The 20,446-nt window shown below is 43.0% G+C and overlaps 1 protein-coding gene across 1 annotated transcript in view; it reads left to right on the forward strand.

The window, feature by feature from the left end:
- Positions 1-20,208, forward strand: part of GNA12 (G protein subunit alpha 12) — a 58,520-nt gene extending 38,312 nt beyond the window's left edge. Inside the window, exons 3-4 of the mRNA XM_029576956.1 lie at positions 13,543-13,593; positions 18,169-20,208. Coding sequence (XP_029432816.1) covers positions 13,543-13,593; positions 18,169-18,738 — 621 coding nt within the window. The 3' untranslated portion in view covers positions 18,739-20,208. The remainder of the gene's footprint in view (positions 1-13,542; positions 13,594-18,168) is intronic.
- Positions 20,209-20,446: the final 238 nt, after the last annotated feature.

The following is a 20,446-nucleotide window of genomic DNA, read 5'->3' on the forward strand; positions in this document are numbered from 1 at the left end:
TAGTCAAGTTCCAGCCTTGCTTCTGAGAGCAGACTTGTATACTAAGCTCAGCCAGTAACTAAGCTTCTGGCAGATAATTCTGCCTGTGAATTTTTTTTGTAAGGTTTTTTGTTTTTTTTAAATATAGCCTGCAGCCCTGGGGGAAGGAAGGAGGAGCCATGGTTACTGAAGGACAATGTATTTAACTTATTTAGTACTGAATTACTCTTCAGATTAATTGTCTTCATCATGTTTATGTAACGGCAAAATCATGTTGGAAATTCTCCCACAAAAAGGATAGAAACTATAAAAGAATTGTCTTGTTTCAGCTAAGTATTTTTTCAGTTCATTTTAGATATCCTTATTTCTCTGTTCTTGAGGCTTTCAAGAACGGTTGTAGTATTCATTTAATAGGGAGGAGACTGGAAACTACAGGTAAGTGTGGCCTCAGAGCTGTCTAAATTAATTGAAGTCCTTATCAAAAAGGATAGCGAGAGGCTCTCGAATCCAGCATTTACAACATCTAAAGCAGTATGGCTTTTACCAGAGAAATCATGACTAACAAATCTGATTTCTTTGGGTGACTAAAGAATTGGATCGAGCATGAGCTCCTGATGTGTTCAGGGTTTCAGCCAAACTTTTGATACTGTCCCACAGAGAAAGCTCATAAATAAACTGGGCAGCTTGAGAGTGGGCCTCATGGTCGTGGACTGGAATAGCAGTTGGTTGAGTAATAAACAATGGAGAGTAGTGATAAATAGAATTCATTTTGAGGAAAGAAAAATGATTAGTGAATGGGGCCTGTTCTGTTCAATATTGTAAGCTTATATTGTGGAGGGGCTAGGAGGAAAACTCTTTGCAAATGACAGTAAGATCCTGAGGGAGGAAACAGAATGAAAAGTAATAGAGCTTGAGGAGTGGCTAAATGCTTACTAGTTAAGACAATACAAAAAATGCAAAATCATGCATCTTGGCTCCAAAAATACTAGAGCAGTATTCGATTGGAAAACTGCACACCAGCTAGGAAAGAGCCTCTGAGGTAGCAAAACAATGGGATAAGATGATGGCCAGAATCAGAGGAGTGCATAGTGCCAGCGGGTCAGGTGAGGAAAACAGACGCTCAATTTTACAAGCTGACAGCCTCCTCGTCTGGACCAAGGAGGTGCTCGAAGCACGAAATTGTCCCTAGCATCTCCTTTTAGCACGATCCTCATTTGCATTCTGTATCAGGCACCCGAAAACACACACTTTTTTAGCGCGTCTGTGCTGTATTGGCCTATAAGGAGGAAAAGAGTTCTTGAATTGGAACAATTAAAAAAAACAACCCAAAAAACTCCATAATGGTCTATGAAGGAAAAAGAACCTTTGTTCAGCTATTTTTGACATTAGTCCAAATTGGAGAAAAGAGGAACTAGAAGCTCATTCTCTGAAGAAAGAAGCAATTTATTTCAAAAGTATAAGGGAGAAAAAGCTTTTGAAAATAAGAGCTTTTCAGTTAGATTGTCTGGAAAGAACGTGAAGGATAAGTGTTAGGCGACCTTGTCGTTCGCTCTGTACTGCTGCTCATAGCATCCATTTGTGCTGGCAGCATCAGAGAAGCCCTTTGTATTCTGGGAAATGAGGAGCTTTTCCCAGGAAGCTGCCTCAAAGTTTGACTGCTACATTGTTTGACGAAAGCGGTACTCCAGGATTTTTAAGGTGATGCTTGACATTAGAGAAGATTTTTAGATAAAACTAAGCCTATTTACATTTTTTTACAAGGTTTTAAAGGCATGAAGGACTGTCTAGAATTAACTGCATCCTGACAGTAGCTAATAAATATTCATTGTACCACTCCAAACTAATTTTTGCAGATCACCCATTACCAATACAGACTGTAATCATAAGTTGTGGGTGGCAGTAGCAACAAATAGTAAACCAAATACTCGTTTGTGCTTCTTAAAACATTTTCTATATATGCTAAATCTTATTAATGGATAAGATTTCCTCCATTAGACTTGTATATACTGTTAGTATTGCACCTTTTTTTTCTTTTTCTTCCCTTTTCAAAAGTATGCTTCTTTCTCAAGCTGCATTGCGTGCAAATCTCTCATGAATATTCATTGTGGATATCCTGGAAACCACCCTGGCTAGAGGGTACTCCAGGGCCAGCTTGAGGAATGCTGTGATAGAGGAGATTGCAATAGAGAATTGCAGACCCAAGCTCATCTGACTGTGGCCACTCTAATTGCTGAACCTCCTGCAGTCGGAGGGCGGTGGACTGAGGCCCTGGGTCTGAAATATTTGGTGGCTTGAGTCATTCTGATTCTTTTCTGAGGGTAAGAGGTATGTGTACATTGTCAAGGTGTCTTGTACCTGTTGCAAGGGAGAATAATAAGCCAGTATTTAACTTGTTAGGAGTAGTTCTTGTTCCCTCATGGAGAATGAAATCTGAGGTCTCAGCACCTGTGCTCAGATTGTGGGGAATGGATGTATCCCATAATAGTGCTAGCTCAATATCCTCTGTCTGTGAAGGGACAAATTTAGAGTACAAAGACATCTCTGGGTGCCAGAAGAGTGGATAAGATTGCAAGGGATTTAATGGTGGTATCAAGGAAGATCTTGCTTACCCCTCTGTTGTGCATTGGCTTAAGCATCTCAAGGCAAAGTCTAAAAAAAACAACTTTCCAGATTAAATTTTTTCCACCTGCAAGAGAGGGCTAGGTCTCCTATTGCCTCTTCTCCAGAGTCCTCAGACTCTCTCCAGAGGAGAATTTAAAGTATCCTTGGGGGAACTGCCCTTTGACTCAGAGAAGGGCATAACTTTTTTTTGTTTGCTAAATCAGAGCTGACACTGTTAACCAGAAGGATAAATGTGTCTCCTGATGTCCTGTTACAAAGATCCACTGCTGCTGAATTTTTTCTATCATCTGGATGATACTGTATACTGGTAAGCTCCCATCCTTTTTGGCACCAGTGGAAGCAAGAGACAAGGTTGTAAAAATCCCACGGATCTTTAATTGGAAGAAGTCTTCAAGCCTTCTCAGGATTTATCAGCTGGGAGTGAAGTTGGTTTGTGTGACAGAAGACAGTGACTTGACTAATGAAGGCCAGACGCACAAGATCTCAAGCCATGCAGATGGCAGAATGCCTTCATCTGTTAAGGTTAGAGATTTTGCCTTAGTTTTTAGATTTTTTTTTTCTCCTGGGATTTACTATAATAAAAAAAAAAAAAAAAGTGGAAAAATTACTTTCCATTAGTTTTTCTCCTGTCCACTGACAGTCATTTTTCAACCAACTTTTTATAGCATCGAAATTCCCAGAAAAAAAAATGTGAAAATGAAGGTCTCTAAAACATTACAGCATTGTTTAGAGGCACCCAACAGTACTGAATTCCCAGCTGTCCCAAAATGTTGTCCAGTCTCTGGAGTAGTAAACTTGGAGACATTTATATTAAGTTAAACACAACTTTGATTTATAACTTGCCTTTTTAACATAAAAATACCATTCAAAGAGGCTTAAAGGCAAATAGAATTCAACAGTTATGATCCATTATACAATGCAAATATAAGCCAGCATACAAATGCAAAACGTTAACTAAAATAAACTAATTATCCATGGTTAATATTACTTAAACCATCAGCAAGGTGTAGGTTACAGCAACCCCAGCCTGGGCCCTGCTCTTCCATGTGGCTAACTTCTCATCCTGAGGGCCAAAAGCATAAAGTCAATTCCTTGCTGCTCACAGAAGATCTTTGTTGATGAGCATGCTTGAATGGAGGTGCCTCCATTAGGACTTCGATCTTGGGAAGAGTTAGTTGTTTAGAAATGAGAAGTAGTAAAGGATTGTGCAAAAAGATGTTTGCATGAAATCTTTTTTTTTTTTTTAAACCGTAATGTACTTAAGTGGGAGGGAGAAGGAGTTTCAAGATAATAGTAGACCACAAAAGTTCTGCCATGGGCAGAGAGGAATGTTTTTTTGCTTGTCACCAGTTTGCGTAGTAGAGGAAATTAATTTGCTAGGAGAGTCTGAACTAAACCAGTAAGTCTCTTTCTTTTTTTTTTGTCTTCACGTAGAAGGTGGGACTTCTGTTTATATCTCATGGTATCTTGCGTCAATACAAAGGTTCCAGGTTCTCCAGCAGATCCTGCTCTGTTATGGCAGAGTAGTTTCCTGCTGTAGGTGACAAAAGTTCTTATGCATCACTCTAACTCAAGTGACTAGCGCCATGTTGGCTTAGAAAACATGGTTTGCAAACCTCCAGGAAATACTGGTGGCAGAACCTTTCAGACTATCTCTTGAGAAAGATAGATAGATATATAATTGGCTCGACGTCAGTCGTTCGTCCAAAACGAGAATTGCCATGCGATGGCTTTGAAGTTGAGGCTTTCCTTAAAGAAAATGAGCTAGATTGAGAGAGTACATAGTGGAAGGTTTACTGGTCAGATTTCCTCAAAGCTTATTGTATCTGGAGCATGTTGTGTTCTGGCCTTGGTGAGTAACATTTCTTCCCCCACCCCTCTCTCTGAAATCTGTTTTGGAATTTGATCTTGATAAAGATCTAAAGGCAAGCACGTTAAGGGTTCAGGTGGTCATAGTATTGGAATATGAAAGCCAGCAGGGTGGCAGAACAATTATTTAATCTTTCAGATGTTCCCAGTCCTTGTACTAACTGGTAGCCGAGCACAATTATGGAATTTGTCGCTAGAGGATGTGGACAAGGCATTTAACATAGCCGAGTTTAGAAGGGTTTTCGACAAGTTCCTGAAAGAAAAGTCAAATGATTCGCAAAGCAAGCATGGGGAAAGCTACCCTTATTCCTGGGAGTGGACAAGTGGATCTGCTCTTAGGCATCCGCCGGGTATTTTCTAATGATGCAGATTGACTGCTGTCAGACAAGCTGCTGGGTTTGACAGCTGCTTGGCCTGACCATGCATGGCACTTCTGTTCTTATGGTATGTTAATAGTGCTTCTCGTATTTTATTCTCACTGGAGTACATGTTTTAAATAAGTGTCTGATCATTGTCCCTATTCTCACACAATAAAAATCAGGTTCAGAGTGAGTTGTGTGAATTCTGATTTTTCCATGCAGAAATGGATGCAGTTTTAATTTCACTCAGATTCCTGTAACACCAGAAAAGCAGTTTGTATTACTGTGCAACAGCCTTAAATTGTCTTCATGCAGTAGACCATAACTCTTACCAGCGTTTGGGGGGGTGGGGAAAAGGAGCGGAAATGAGGCGACTTCTGGAACACATCAAGCATTGCAGTTTTGTTGGATTCCCCAATTCCCAGAGGAGACGCATGACTCAGAACTGCTGAGCAATGGGAACATGTCCTGCTTCAGCTTTCCCAGTTGGCCTCTTGCATCAGACTTGTGACTCACAGGATATGAGATACATTAGGAGATGTGATTTACAAAACTGGTCTCATTTGAATAAGTGTTTATCTGTTAAGCATTTTTGATATACAAAAGATTTGAAATGACTTACTAAAATCTACATTTTTTTTTTCCATTTTTCTGTATGTGGCTTCAGGAGACTTTCAATAAGCAAATGATAAACTTTAATTTTAGATCTGTGCTGTGCAGTGATGGTGAATAAAACTAGCTATATTTAATTGTTTTATATTAGTATCCAGCACACCTACAGTGTGCAGCCTGTGAGTCAGACTGCCCTCATACTACTGCAGCCTGTGCACCAAAATCTTACGGGAGTTGCAGGAGGCAACGGGGAGCTCGAAGCGTTTCTCTACTGCACCTGTAGTCTTATGGGTTCTTAGCAAGAAGCAAGAGGTGTTGGGTAGAAGCAGCAAGGGAAGGGGAAAAACGTATCCTGATATCCCCCATGACTGCACCACTAAGGTGATACAGTGCTACTTTTAAATTGGCCGTCATAGTAGAGAGAACAGCATTTATTATGCAAAGCAACAAAAACTGCCATTTAATCTCTGAAAATAATTAACCTATGCTAATTGCAAGAAAACAGCTGAGTCATACCCCAATCAAACCTTAAATATATTATCAATTGTCCTAACGATAATAACTTTGAGTCAGCCCAGTGACACATGTGGATGGTCCCAGATTCAATCCCCAAGTCAGGTCTTCCTCGTATTGGGATGGCTTGGGATGTGCCAGGGGCAGCATTAGCTGCCCCCAGCAGGTGTTTGGAGTGGGGTGGAGGGTATTAGGAATAATCTAAAGATTTTTTTTTGGAGAATGTGGCAGATGCATGCAATGGAGGTGCTGGAGACAAGATGAGGACCTCTCAGGGAGGTATGGATGGGCCCATACGGTCTTTCTCTGCTGTCATGTTGTATGTTTCTATATAGCTAGAGCCTCCAGTCTCCTCTCCAGGGGTGGCTCCAGGTGAGGGATGACACAATGCTCTCCCCCCCCCCCCAAAGTCACGGCATAGGTCATCAAGAGGAGGAGGTCCCAGTAATCTGGCCCTTTCAGTGATGTGGAAGGGAGAAAGGGATTGGGGTTCCCAGAAAAGGGGCCACCGGCTGCCTGCTAAGCTCATTGGGACCGATGCCAAACTGTGCTGAGGGTGCTGTTTAACACGCAGTTGGACGCATGTTGTGGAGGCGCATCCACAGCCCCTTATACTATAAGGGGATTAGCGTGTCCACCACGCACGGTGTCCCCAGTAAGGGCTAGTGCATCAGCTCTCTTCAGCGCTTCGATTTTTGATCATGGTGGACACACTTAGACATTGCTCTGGTGTTTCTCTTTGCGTCTATGCGCCGACATTCTTCCGAAGACCACAGCGGTCTGAGTCAGAGAAGCGACTTCACTTATTGTATTGTTAACGTGCCCTAGCATACTACAGGCGTCGTACCCAGTCAAACTCCAGAGATACCGTGCAGTTCTTGCCAGCTCAGCCTCCTTTTAAAGATTCACCTGAGTTTTTTGGAGATTCATTTGTTTCTTTCCGGGCTTCCTCAGTGTTAACCTTGTTACAGCATGATTCTGGTCTTCTTCACTTATAAACGGCAAGAGAAGAGTATTGTCCACCTTTTGTTTTTTGTAAGGTAGCTCTTGTTTTCTGCAGCTTGAGATTTTCATAAGAACTCACACATGACCATGTCTAGTTGATGTATTATCATGGTTTAATAGATTTAAACAGAAGAATTGCAGATCTGCTAGCTTCTATCAACTGCAACAGGCAAATTCCTTTGAACTTCAGTATAAAACAGCTCTGGCTATATATAATTTGTATAAAACATGCTCTGTTTTTTGCTATTGCGCATTCACATTTTCTTCGATAGTGCAGGATATATGAAGCTAATTCCTTGTTTGGCAATTAAGTCGAAAGCTTCTCAATTGTCACAGGATTTGATAAACTGCTGCTAATGACACTTTTTGTATTGGATTTAAACCTGGATACCGTCAGTTAAGAGGATTATATTTGTAAAACTTCTAATACATTTAATAAAAGCTCTTTATTTTCTCACAGGACAAGCAGGATGGTTGTCCTCACAAATGGGTGACATCGAGGATGGAGCCCACCACGGAAAACTTCTGTCAAAGTTTAAACAGAACTTTGACTGGCCCCTACTGGGCATGCCCAGCAAGGCACTGACCCTGCAGCCAGCAGGGGTCTCCCTTCAGTCTTCTTTTTTCCGCGCAGCAGTTGCCACGCGGTGAAAGGAGCTCTCTTACCACGTTCCTGACAGGAATTCGGTATTTTTCTATCCGAAGAAAATTTGCCCCTCAGGGGTCTCCCTTCGACAAATTTTTGTCACTTTCGCGGAAACCGGTAAGTTTTTTCCCTTTTTTAATCGGCGGCCGTCGATTTTGGCCCTTGAGGCCTGTGGGAACTTACTGAGCCCGCGCCTAAATTTGGCCTTAAGCCATGGCGACGGGGTTCCGTCGATGTCCGGATTGTACCCGGACTATGTCCATCACTGACCCCCATAGGGTTTGTGTTTTATGTTTGGGTAGTGAGCATGATGTCCTGACTTGCACCAAATGTGCCTTAATGACACCTAAGGGTCGCAAGGCCAGGATGGAGAAGATGGGGCTCCTCTTCCATGCACCCACCCCAACGCCATCGATAGCATCGACGTCATCGGAACCGGCACCGTCGAAGTTGCACCACCATCGCCAACCCGCCGGTGACCGTCCACCATCGATGACTTCTCGGCCGTCGACTCCTGTCCCCTCCCCGGATGACCGAGGAGATCGGAAGGATAAGCATCGCCATCGACGGCACAAGTCTCGGCCCGTCGAGGATCCGCAACCATCGACCTCTGAACAGGCCGAGCCACCGAAGAAAAAGCCTCGGTCGGACCTGGCACCGTCCACGTCTCGTTCGCAGGCACCGAGGAAACCCTCACCCTCCCGGGGTGCGGGGGCCGTGATCCCACCGGTTACGGTGGTCCCTCCGGCCCTGCCTCAGCCTCCCTCTCCCGTCGAGCCGGGTATGCTTACCCCTGGTCTCCGGGCAGAACTGGACCGGCTGGTCCAGGAGGCCATCGAGAATGCGATGCGAAGATTCCAGCCTCCACCGGCACCGCCTCCGGCACCGATTCCGGCACCGCCTCAGGCACCGACCTCAGCACCGACTCTGCCACCGAGGATGGAACCGACCACCGAGCCTATAGTGGAAGCGTTGGCACCGATACTAAATCGTATGGAGGCACTTATGCGCGCCCTTCCATCGGTGATTTCATTAGCACCGACTACACCATCATCTCCGGAAGGACATTCATCGACAGGAGAAACACCGTTCCGGATTCCTCCGTCCGGTGTCGTTCCATCGGTGCCTTCACATACCTTTCCACCGATTTATCCTTCGGCTCCATCGATTCCAAGATCGGCACCGATTCCATCGGTGGCCCCGAAGCCCTCGATGCCGTTCACTGTTCCGCTTGCAGCACCGGTTCCATCGATGCCTTTGGATCCTCTACCAGGTCCTTCAGGACAGCAAACCTTACATGATCCTTATGATACCTGGGGTGATGATTCATCTTCAGATACAGATTTACCATCCCCACCATCTCCTACAGAGAGTAGAAAACGATCTCCTCCTGAAGATCTCTCCTTTATAAATTTTGTAAAGGAGATGTCAGAAGTTGTGCCTTTTCAGCTGCAATCTGAGACCGATGACAGGCACCAAATGATGGAGCTGCTCCAATTTCTGGATGCCCCCAAGATCATCGCTTCCATCCCCATTCACCAAGTATTTCTGGATCTTTTAAAGAAAAACTGGGAATCACCTTCATCTGTGTCACCAGTCAATAAAAAAGCTGACTCAACCTACCTCGTTCAGTCAGCACCAGGATTTCAGAAGTCTCAACTGGATCATCGCTCTGTTGTAGTTGAGTCTGCGCAAAAGAAAGCCAAGCGTTTAAAGCCACACTCTTCCACTCCCCCTATCAAGGACAACCAATTTCTTGATAGTGTGGGAAGGAAAGTGTATCATGGGGCTATGTTGATATCTCGTATAGCTTCATACCAACTTTATATGACTCAGTACAACAGAGCTATCCTTAAACAAATGCAGGACTACGCTGACACCTTACCGGACCAATACCAGCCACAGCTTCAAGCCCTCCTTCACAAAGGATTTGAAGCTGGGAAGCACGAGATCCGAACGGCCTACGATATCTTCGATGCTTCCACGAAAGTCTCAGCTACTGCCATCTCAGCCAGACGTTGGGCTTGGTTAAAATCATCCAACCTTCGCCCAGAGGTTCAGGATCGTCTAGCCGATTTACCCTGCTTAGGGGATAATCTGTTCGGAGAACAGATTCAACAAATTGTGGCGGAATTGAAGGATCACCACGAGACGTTGAAACAACTTTCGTCTGTTCCATCTGAGGTATCCTCCAAACCACCACCTAAGAAGGACTCCAAAAAGTCATTCTTTCGGCCACGTCGTTATTACCCTCCGTCGACTAGGCCTCGTCCGGCTCGATCCTCCACCAGACCTCAGCCACGCCAACCTCGGAAACAAAGACCTGCTGTAGCCCCACCCCCCGGGCCTGCGGCAGGCCTTTGACTTCCCGACTCGGAGCACATGCCATATCCCACTCCTCCACATCCCTGTAGGGGGTCGTCTGTGCCACTTTCTACAGCATTGGATACGGATTACCTCAGACCAGTGGGTGCTGGCGATTATCGCACAGGGTTACCACCTCAATTTCATAACTCTTCCGGCAGACTCCCCGCCGCTTCAAGCGTGGAGTCTATCCAGCCATTTGGCTCAATTACAACAGGAAGTATCTCTTCTTCTGCAATCAAATGCTATAGAACTCGTTCCTCCCTCTCAACGAGGCAAGGGATTCTATTCCAGATACTTCCTAATTCCAAAGAAATCAGGAGGGCTACGTCCAATTTTAGACCTTCGAGCCCTCAACAAGTATCTGCAAAAAGAAAAGTTCAAGATGGTAACCCTGGGCACGTTACTCCCTCTGCTGCAGAAAGGGGATTGGCTATGCTCCCTCGACCTCAAGGAAGCTTATACCCATATTGCGATAACACAATCCCATCGCAAATATCTGCGGTTTCTCGTAGGCCGCGACCATTATCAATACCGAGTACTGCCTTTCGGTCTGGCATCTGCTCCACGGGTCTTCACCAAATGCCTCGTAGTTGTAGCAGCATTCCTCAGGAAGGAAGGTGTCCACGTATACCCCTATCTGGACGACTGGCTGATCAGGGCCTCCACCCCTCAGATTGCCCGGTCCTCCCTACAATTGACAATCAACACACTCCTTTCCTTAGGGTTTCTTGTCAATTACGAGAAATCTTGCTTCGTCCCATCTCAAACCTTATCTTTCATTGGGGCAGACTTGGACACCTTACAGGCAAAGGCCTACCTTCCGCTACAACGGGTCCAAACTCTCATGTCCCTAGCTCACCAGCTCCAGTCTCAAGACACTGCCACAGCTCGCCAATTCCTAGTTCTCCTAGGACACATGGCATCCTCGGTTCAAGTCACTCCCATGACCAGACTAGCCATGAGGGTAACACAATGGACTCTACGACAACAATGGATTCAAGCTTTTCAGCCTCTGTCCTCCATAATCACAGTCACACAAGCGCTGCGCCTATCCTTAACTTGGTGGACGACTCAGGTCAACCTCCTTCAGGGCTTACCCTTTCTTCCACCGGATCCGCAAGTTATCCTAACCACCGACGCTTCCCACATCGGTTGGGGGGCCCATGTGGACAATTTTCAAACCCAAGGGTTATGGTCCAACGAGGAAGCCGAACACCAGATCAATTTCCTGGAACTTCGAGCAATCCGCTATGCGCTCCGCACTTTCAAAGATCATCTCTTTCATCAGATAATCTTAATCCAGACGGACAACCAAGTGGCCATGTGGTACATAAACAAGCAGGGAGGCACAGGCTCCTTCCTTCTGTGTCAGGAAGCTGCGCAGATCTGGGCGGAAGCCCTCTCCCACTCTATGTACCTCAGGGCCACTTACCTGCCGGGAGTAGACAATGTATTGGCAGACCGGCTGAGCCGTGTCTTCCGACCGCACGAGTGGTCACTCGATCCTCTGATAGCGACCCTCTCTGTTTCACAAGTGGGGTTCTCCCCGCATAGACCTCTTTGCGTCCCCTCAGAACCACAAAGTGGACGATTACTGCTCTCTCATTCGGAGCCAGAACTCTCGGCCGAGGGATGCATTCTCCCTCAAGTGGACAACCGGTCTGCTCTACGCATTCCCCCCACTTCCTCTTGTGTCAAAGACTCTCGTGAAGCTACGCCAGGACGGAGGAACCATGATCCTGATAGCACCTTACTGGCCACGCCAAGTATGGTTTCCAATACTCCAGGATCTCTCCATCCGCAGGCACATTCCTCTGGGAAAGGACCCGCATCTGCTCACTCAAAACGACGGATGCCTCCTCCATCCCAACCTCCAAGCCTTGTCCCTGACGGCATGGATGTTGAAAGGTTAGTCCTTCAGCCTTTCAACCTTTCAGATTCCGTTTCTCGAGTCCTGATAGCTTCACGAAAGCCTTCCACAAGAAAGTCTTACTCATACAAATGGAAAAGGTACACATCATGGTGCACTTCTCAGTCCCTTGATCCCCTTTCCTGTCCAATTTCCAAATTCTTGGACTATTTATGGCATCTCTCTGAATCAGGTCTTAAAACCTCTTCCATTAGGATGCATGTCAGTGCGGTAGCCGCCTTCCATAAAGGTGTACAGGGTGTCCCTATTTCAGTACAACCCCTAGTAACACGTTTTCTTAAAGGCTTGCTCCATCTGAAGCCACCCTTACGGCCTCCGGCCCCATCCTGGGACCTTAATCTGGTTCTTGGTCGTCTAATGAAACCTCCTTTCGAACCTCTGCACTCCTGTGAGTTAAAGTATCTCACATGGAAAGTGTTATTCCTTTTGGCTATCACTTCAGCTCGCAGGGTTAGTGAATTACAGGCCCTAGTTACCTATCCGCCTTACACTAAGCTCCTGCAGGACCGGGCGGTACTCCGCACTCACCCTAAATTTTTACCTAAGGTAGTTTCTGAGTTTCATATCAATCAATCCATCATACTACCTATCTTTTTTCCCAGGCCCCACTCCAACTCTGGAGAACAGACCCTGCATACCCTAGACTGTAAACGAGCTCTAGCCTTTTACCTAGACCGTACAGTTTCTCACAGGAAGAGCACTCAATTATTCGTCTCTTTCCATCCTAACAAGTTAGGACAACCTGTGGGTAAGCAGGCTCTTTCCTCCTGGTTGGCGGACTGCATTTCTTTCTGCTATGAGCAGGCTGGCATTCCTTTCCAAGACCGTGTCAAAGCACACTCTGTGAGGGCCATGGCTACGTCAGTGGCACACCTTCGATCGGTGCCGCTTCCTGACATCTGCAGGGCTGCAACCTGGAGTTCTCTCCATACCTTTGCAGCCCACTATTGTTTGGACAAAGCTGGAAGACAGGACTCCATCTTCGGCCAATCTGTCTTGCGTAACCTTTTTCCAACCTGATGTACCAACACCCTTCCACCTTCCCGGTAGGGTGCGGATGCCCTTTCCCAAATTCCACCCCACTTGTACTGCCTGTTGCACGTCGTTGGGTGCATTTGGTGCAAGTCAGGACATCCTCAGCTCGGTACTCACCCATTTGTGAGGACAACCATCCTGCTTGTCCTGTGAGAAAGCAAATGTTGCTTACCTGATGTAACAGGTGTTCTCACAGGACAGCAGGATGTTAGTCCTCACGAAACCCGCCCGCCACCCCGCGGTGTTGGGTTCGTTTTGTTTTTACTTTCTAGGCACTGCCTGTAGCTTTGAAAATCAGACTGAAGGGAGACCCCTGCTGGCTGCAGGGTCAGTGCCTTGCTGGGCATGCCCAGTAGGGGCCAGTCAAAGTTCTGTTTAAACTTTGACAGAAGTTTTCCGTGGTGGGCTCCATCCTCGATGTCACCCATTTGTGAGGACTAACATCCTGCTGTCCTGTGAGAACACCTGTTACATCAGGTAAGCAACATTTGCTATATTACGTCTGGTTTTTTTAATATAAAGTTGAAGTTTTGCTATTTTTATTATTGTAGCATATTTGTGGGGATGACTGTCGGATTATTAATAAACATTCTTCATTTTCTTAGGGTGAATCGGTGAAGTATTTCCTGGATAATTTGGACCGGATTGGCGAGCTGGTGAGCATTGTCATTTTTATTGTCATGCAAGGGTTAATTTATTTTTTTTTTGGCCTACTGAGTGCAGCATCTTGAAGGTTTATGGGAGGGAAGCAAAAGTATAAAGCATCTTTTAGATTTTCTAACATATCTTCCAACTTGTTTTCCCATATTGTCTCAAAACGGGAAGTAAATTCCCATACATTTGTAGACAACGTTTGATAACCTTGGCATCTACTACAAAATGTTCTTGTTTTAGGATATTTACTGAATTGCTTCATCATTGTCAAGCATGAATCAGCCATAGACCTGGGTTTGTATTGGTGCTCTCAGATGTTGCCATTCACATGCTGAGTTCAGTCAAGGTCTTAACGAACCTGTGCAGGTGTTCTGTGTACAATTGCCTTGTGAGCCTCTCCAGTCTTCGTTTGAGCTACCACTTGGACATGTTCCCAGTCTCAATTTTCTGTTTTGGTTTTGTTTTCCTCAAGTTCACATATGTTAATCATTTTTCTCCAATGTTGCTTTAGCAGCCCCTCAACAGAACTTTTCAGTTCTAGAAAAAGAGAAATCCAAGGCTAAGAAATCTGCTGGCCACACATTTTAAAGGTCTTCGCCTGCAGACATTACATGTCCATCAGAGACCTATTTTATCTGTTGCCTGGCCCAAATCTTGATGCTCCCAAATATTATAGTTGTGGTCTGTCTCCAGAAGCATAGCAGTACCACATGTGCAAGATGGAGAGACTTGTTCGACTCCTGCCTCAGCATGAGGGTGGGCAGCCTCCTGGAGAGAGGTCTCTTCAGATTCTCAGCACCAGAAGAAGCAGACGCAGGATTCAATTTCCTCTTTCTTGCAAATCAGGAAGGCTCCCTCTTTCTATCCTTCCCCCATTGTGCCAGTACTCAGATCCGCCATAGGGGATGGAGTGAGATGCAGAAAACAGCACTGGTTTCTTTGATGCTGGGGAGGACATTTCCTTCCGCACCAAAGAAACCAGTGCTGTTGTGCAGGATTCAGTCGGTGGACTCATCCTTGACACTGAAACAGGAGATAAGTTCCTTGTGCCGGTGCCTTCATTCTTTATGGCCCACAAGATTCCTATAGTGCCAAACCATTTATTCTACATGGTGACTGCCCGGGTGCTATTTCTTTCAGCAAAAAGGTTTGCCAGCACACTCTAGGACACAGTCAACTTCCTTGGCAAGGGATTCTAGGGCACCTTCAATCTTTTCAGAGTAGAGCATCATCCCAGAGGGCAAAGACAGGTGTTCTCAAACCATGGGAGAGAGGGCCTTGGCACATAATGGCCCTATCAGCACCAATGATCCAGCAGGGTGCTGGTCAGCGGCCACAGTCAGTGCAGTATGCCCTGGAAACTGAAGCTTCTGCAGCTGTGATTATTGCGCTTCAGAGTTTGTATTTGGTAGTGGTCCTTCATGAGGAGAAACATATTGGTTAACCAAGACAGAGGTCACATGGAATGGCTGCCCTGTGAGGAAAGGCTAAAGAAGTTATGGCTGTTCAGTTTGGAGAAGAGACTGAGGAGGTCCTCTGCAAATACTTCAGAACACTGCAGCCAGAATTTTAACAGGAAAAAAAAGAAGGGACCATATAACTGAAACTTTAGCAGAACTACATTGGCTACCAATTGAATACAGGATCAAGTACAAAGTCTTATGCACAATACACAAACTAATATATGATAAAGAAGCTGACTGGCTAAATACAGCTCTAAGAGTCCATGTACCGCAAAGGAACCTTCGTTCGGCTAACAAGGCACTACTAACAAATCCCTACAGTAAAATCAGCAAAACTAACCCAAGTAAGAGAAAGGGCTTTATCACTAGCTGGGCCCTTTCTATGGAACACAATGCCCACTGAACTAAGATTACAGAGTGACATCAAATCCTTTAAAAAAAAACCTTAAAAACATGGCTCTTTAAGCAAGCCTTTCCAAAAGAAACAGTGGGGTAGAGAGGGAGAGAGATAACGAAAAATACAGAAAAACGCAGCCAGAATAAATGGCACCACAATATTATAAATACATAGTACAGTAGAGAAATAGACCGAAATAAAGTACCTCAATAAACCTTCCCAGAACTAATCCATCACTACCCAAAAATTTCTTTATTAATGATATTGTAACCGTTTTTAGTTGGCACTTGTTAAAATGTACGATACCCACCTATATATACATTATTTGTGCCTATTTGTAAACCGTTGCAATGGTACATAGCTTAGCGACGGTATAGAAAAGTTTTTAAATAAATAAATATGATAGACATCTACAAAATCATGAAAGGACTTGAACAAGTTAATGTAAATCGATTATTTACCAGGGGGCACTCCATGAAGTTAGAAGTAGCTCATTTAAAACATCTATTTCAGATACATCAATAGGTCCACCATCACACCTGATAACTAACGGTATATCAATTCCTATAACACACCATGCCACAAATCTCGGAGTAATTATAAATTCAGATTTTATCTATGAACAGCACATTTCTTCCCTAACAAAAAAAAATCATACTACAACTCTTAAAACACCTCCGTCCATTACTCTTTTACCGCGACTATAGAACTATTCTTCAGTCTTTAATCTTTTCTGGTCTAGACTATTGTAATGCCCTCTATTTAGGATTACCAGACTCTTCATTTTATTCCCTACAACTGAAGTCGCTGGCTATGTGAAGATAAGTATAATTGCATGAAGTTTAATATTGCAGTGTTTTATTTGCACAAAGAAAGACTTGCAATGGCAAAATGTTTAGTTATGAGACAAATGATTATATTGGAAGAACAGACATAGGCACAGTATAAAGCTAGGTGTCATTTTATTCATGTATGAATATCCTTTACATTATTAACCATTTATCACTTGGCATTTATGATTTGGTGAACGAGATGGCTATTAGAAGGGGAATCTATTTTCATTCTTTTCATAAATTTTATTTTCTTTTTCTTAGGTGACTATTTTAGCTTTCCTTTTTTAAACTATAATGGATCAATTTAAAAAAAAAAAGTGTTCTTGCGCTGGGGAACATCCTTTGCTATTGAAGTTGCACAATTTTACAACACATTTTTTTCTATTTAAATGTCTAGCCTTTGAACTTAAAGTGAAGAATTTATTGCAGGATTCTCTACTACAGCCAAGTAGTCATACTATTAAGAGTATAACAAGCTACTGCATAACTTGGCAAAATATCATACAAAGAGTAATTCAGGAAAAGCAGTAATTTCAACAGCATACAAGTGTTCCTCTTTGAGGTACGCGATTTGGTGTGCAGTTTTTAGCAATCTACAGACTTAGCTGTATTGCAGGCTAAGTAGCAGAATCATATGGGAAAAGCAAGTTTTCCTTTAATGTCTTATTACTGTAGGGTGTGTTTGCTCAATGAATTTAAATAATGTAGCATCCTCTAATATATGTATGCATTTTTTTTGTGCAAACCCTAAAACTTATGTTACTTCTGGCATTCCCATGGTAGTATCCGTTTCTTACACTTGTTAGCTGATAGTATAGTGGTAGAGGTGCTCAGAGGTTCTCATTAATAACGTTAACAAATCTGTTCACAGCTGGCAAAAGATCACCTTCCCCCATTTTCAACCAAATAGTGAGGCTACATCTCTTCACATGACTGACGAGCTGTGGGTTTGCAAAGTAATTTCTGACTTTAGGGTAAAAGCATTGGCTAGCTCACCCTCATTCTTTAGGCGTTTATTTTGATAGTTAATATTCTAAATCAGCAATGCCTTCTGTTCAAGAGAAGTGTAAATTTTCCATTAAAAAAGACCATCCTTACTTGGGAAAGAGGGAGAAATTGTTTAGATAATTTTTATATGAAATGGTTTGACTTCAGAAGAAAAGTTGATTTATTTTTATTTACATGTACTTATTACCTGCTAATTCATAGAGGATATGCTGATAACTTACAATAATAAAAACTCAAAATAGCATAAAATTCATTCTGAAACTCAGAATACTTAAGCATAATATACCAACAATCCATACATGATCTCTACAGACCTTCATAAAAATTAAGACCCTTGCTCATCAGTTGTTAAAACGGTCCCTGCAAACAAAGCCATCTGAGCCCATACTGTGTCGTCTGAGTCTTTTCAAGAAAGCATTGAAGACCTACTTATTTGAGCAGGTTTTCCAGTAACTTAGGCCATTCCTTTTTTTTTTTCTATTTTTACTATTTTAATTTAAATTATTATACTTTGAATATGTACTTTTATTTGTTATTGTAAGCCACTCTGAACTATTCTTGGAACAAGTGGAGTAAAAGAATTTCATAAATCTATGAGGTCAGTTGCCTCCACATTCTGATTCCTCTGTCACCTCTTGGTCTTACAGTCCTGGGTGTGATTGAAAGCACTTTCAGTGCATGGCTGTAGTCATTGGCTTAATGACTTCGGAGGGGCACAGAACAATCAAGACACTGTTCCTAATAATTTCTCTAAAAGCACATTAAAGACACTACCAATGGGTTCCTGTTCCTTACCTAAGGCTTATACATGTGGCAGTTGTTAAGAACTATTGTTATTAAGAGGATTTTAGTGTTTCTTTTTTATGTCTTCCACAGAATTATATTCCCAGCAAACAAGACCTTCTCCTAGCTAGAAAAGCCACTAAGGGGATTGTGGAACATGACTTCATTATCAAAAAGATCCCATTCAAGATGGTGGATGTGGGTGGACAGAGGTCCCAGCGTCAGAAGTGGTTTCAGTGTTTTGATGGGATAACTTCCATTCTGTTCATGGTGTCGTCCAGCGAGTATGATCAGGTTCTCATGGAGGACAGGCGCACAAACCGGCTTGTGGAATCCATGAATATCTTTGAAACGATAGTCAATAACAAGCTTTTTTCCAACGTTTCCATCATCCTCTTCCTCAACAAAATGGACCTTCTGGTGGAGAAAGTGAAGATGGTTAGCATTAAAAGATATTTCTCAGATTTCAAAGGGGATCCCCACAGGCTGGACGATGTCCAGCGTTACCTAGTTCAGTGTTTTGACAGAAAGAGGCGAAACCGCAGTAAACCCCTCTTCCATCATTTTACAACAGCCATAGATACTGAGAACATTCGCTTTGTGTTTCATGCTGTGAAGGATACGATCCTCCAAGAGAACCTGAAGGACATTATGTTGCAGTGAAGGAGGGGACTGTGCCTTTGTGTTTAATTTATTTCTGGATCAATCATCAGACTGGTTTTTATCATCTTTAATGGACCAGCTCAGGAAATGTATACTAGCCAGTCTAAATAGCTGCACCAGAGGTAGAAGGGTTACAGACACACTGGTGTTGGCTACTGAAGCTCCTGGACTTGTAGAACTACTGAACACAATTGGTCCTATTTGGTTTTAACAGGATTCTGTGGGTGGAATCATGAAATCATGGCTTTTTTGAATCCTATGCCGTTTTGACAAAATATGTGAAATTGATGTTTTGAAGGAAGAAGACAATGCAGCTGGTGGTGATTACTTTTTCTGCAGTTCAGGAGGGTTGGATTGAGCTGAAATGACATTTGATCTTTAAATTTATGCCAAATACCTGTAGAATTTATCAGTGGTTATAAGAGAAAATAAATTGTAAGTAGAACGAAAGCCATGATTGGGAATGACCCACTTTCATGCACATGTAAACTACTTTTGCCCACTACCAGATCTCTTCTAGTGAGTGGATGCCTAGATGAACTTTGACTGTCGCACACAAACATGTAGAATTTCTTTTTTTTAGAGGATGTTTTGGCAGTGAATCCATTGCCCTTAACAGTTGTGAGATAAAAGGAGAAGCAGAATTAAATGAAGGCCCAGTTGAGAAGGTCGGGCCTTATTTTGCACAAATAGTTTGTTGCGCAATGGAAAGAACAATGATTTATAAAGCATATACTGAAACCTAATAAACTAATTCACGTTTTGACCTGCCAACCATGTTGCAGCCTATTGGGAGTTGCTGATGTTTTCTGGTAGCTTAGCACTGTTTCTTTCACTTGCTGTTCGTAGCATTTGGGAATATTTGTGCTCTGAAGTGACTTTTAAGATTTTGTTTCTGTTTTTGTATAAGTTCTGGTAACTAGCAAAACTTTCACACAGCTTTTCTCAGTCCAGCAGTTACTTGATTACTTCATATTTGAATTTTACAGGAGTAACACTTCTACCTTCATATGTTCCAGATTCACTTGGATAATAGAAATCTTACTGTAAAACTGCCTGTCTGATTATCTTGTACAAGGATCTGTAGCCTTTCTTAATGCACATATTACATTTGACAGTCTAACCATGCCCATTTCAGTTGTTGTATGTGATACTCTGTTAGCACTTGAGGAGGTAAGATTCTAGCACTATAACTATAATTTTAAATTGCTAGGTGCCTTTTTACTGTACAATGTCTGTTACCATCTACAAGAATTGTATAAAGATAAGACCTTTTTGTTTTTGGTGGCTTTTGTGGACCCTTAAATTCAGTTTTTCTCATTCTGAGGATAAGCAGGATGGCAGTCCTCACCTCTTTAGTATATTCTAGTATGTCTTGTTTTAAAATTACAGTAAACCTCACTGATTCAAGTTTTACGCCTACTAATCTTTTAAAATGTGGCATTTTTTTAATAAAGATGCACTACTACATTGATGTCTGCTAACATACGTCAGCTACGCAGAGTTCTGATTTTCTTTTATCAGATTGTGTTGATGCTGAACACGTTTTACAATATGCATCTGTATTTGGTGTTGTAAGGAGATACATATTAAACATGCACACTTATAAATGATTACACAAAGAAAACACTTTGACTTTCAGCTGTAATGGAAGATTTTAGTCTCTGAAAGAACAATCTTAATTTTTTTGTGGTTTTCACTGACGATA

The sequence above is a fragment of the Rhinatrema bivittatum genome, chromosome 14 (genome assembly GCF_901001135.1).
Source record: "Rhinatrema bivittatum chromosome 14, aRhiBiv1.1, whole genome shotgun sequence".
Lineage (NCBI taxonomy): Eukaryota > Metazoa > Chordata > Amphibia > Gymnophiona > Rhinatrematidae > Rhinatrema > Rhinatrema bivittatum.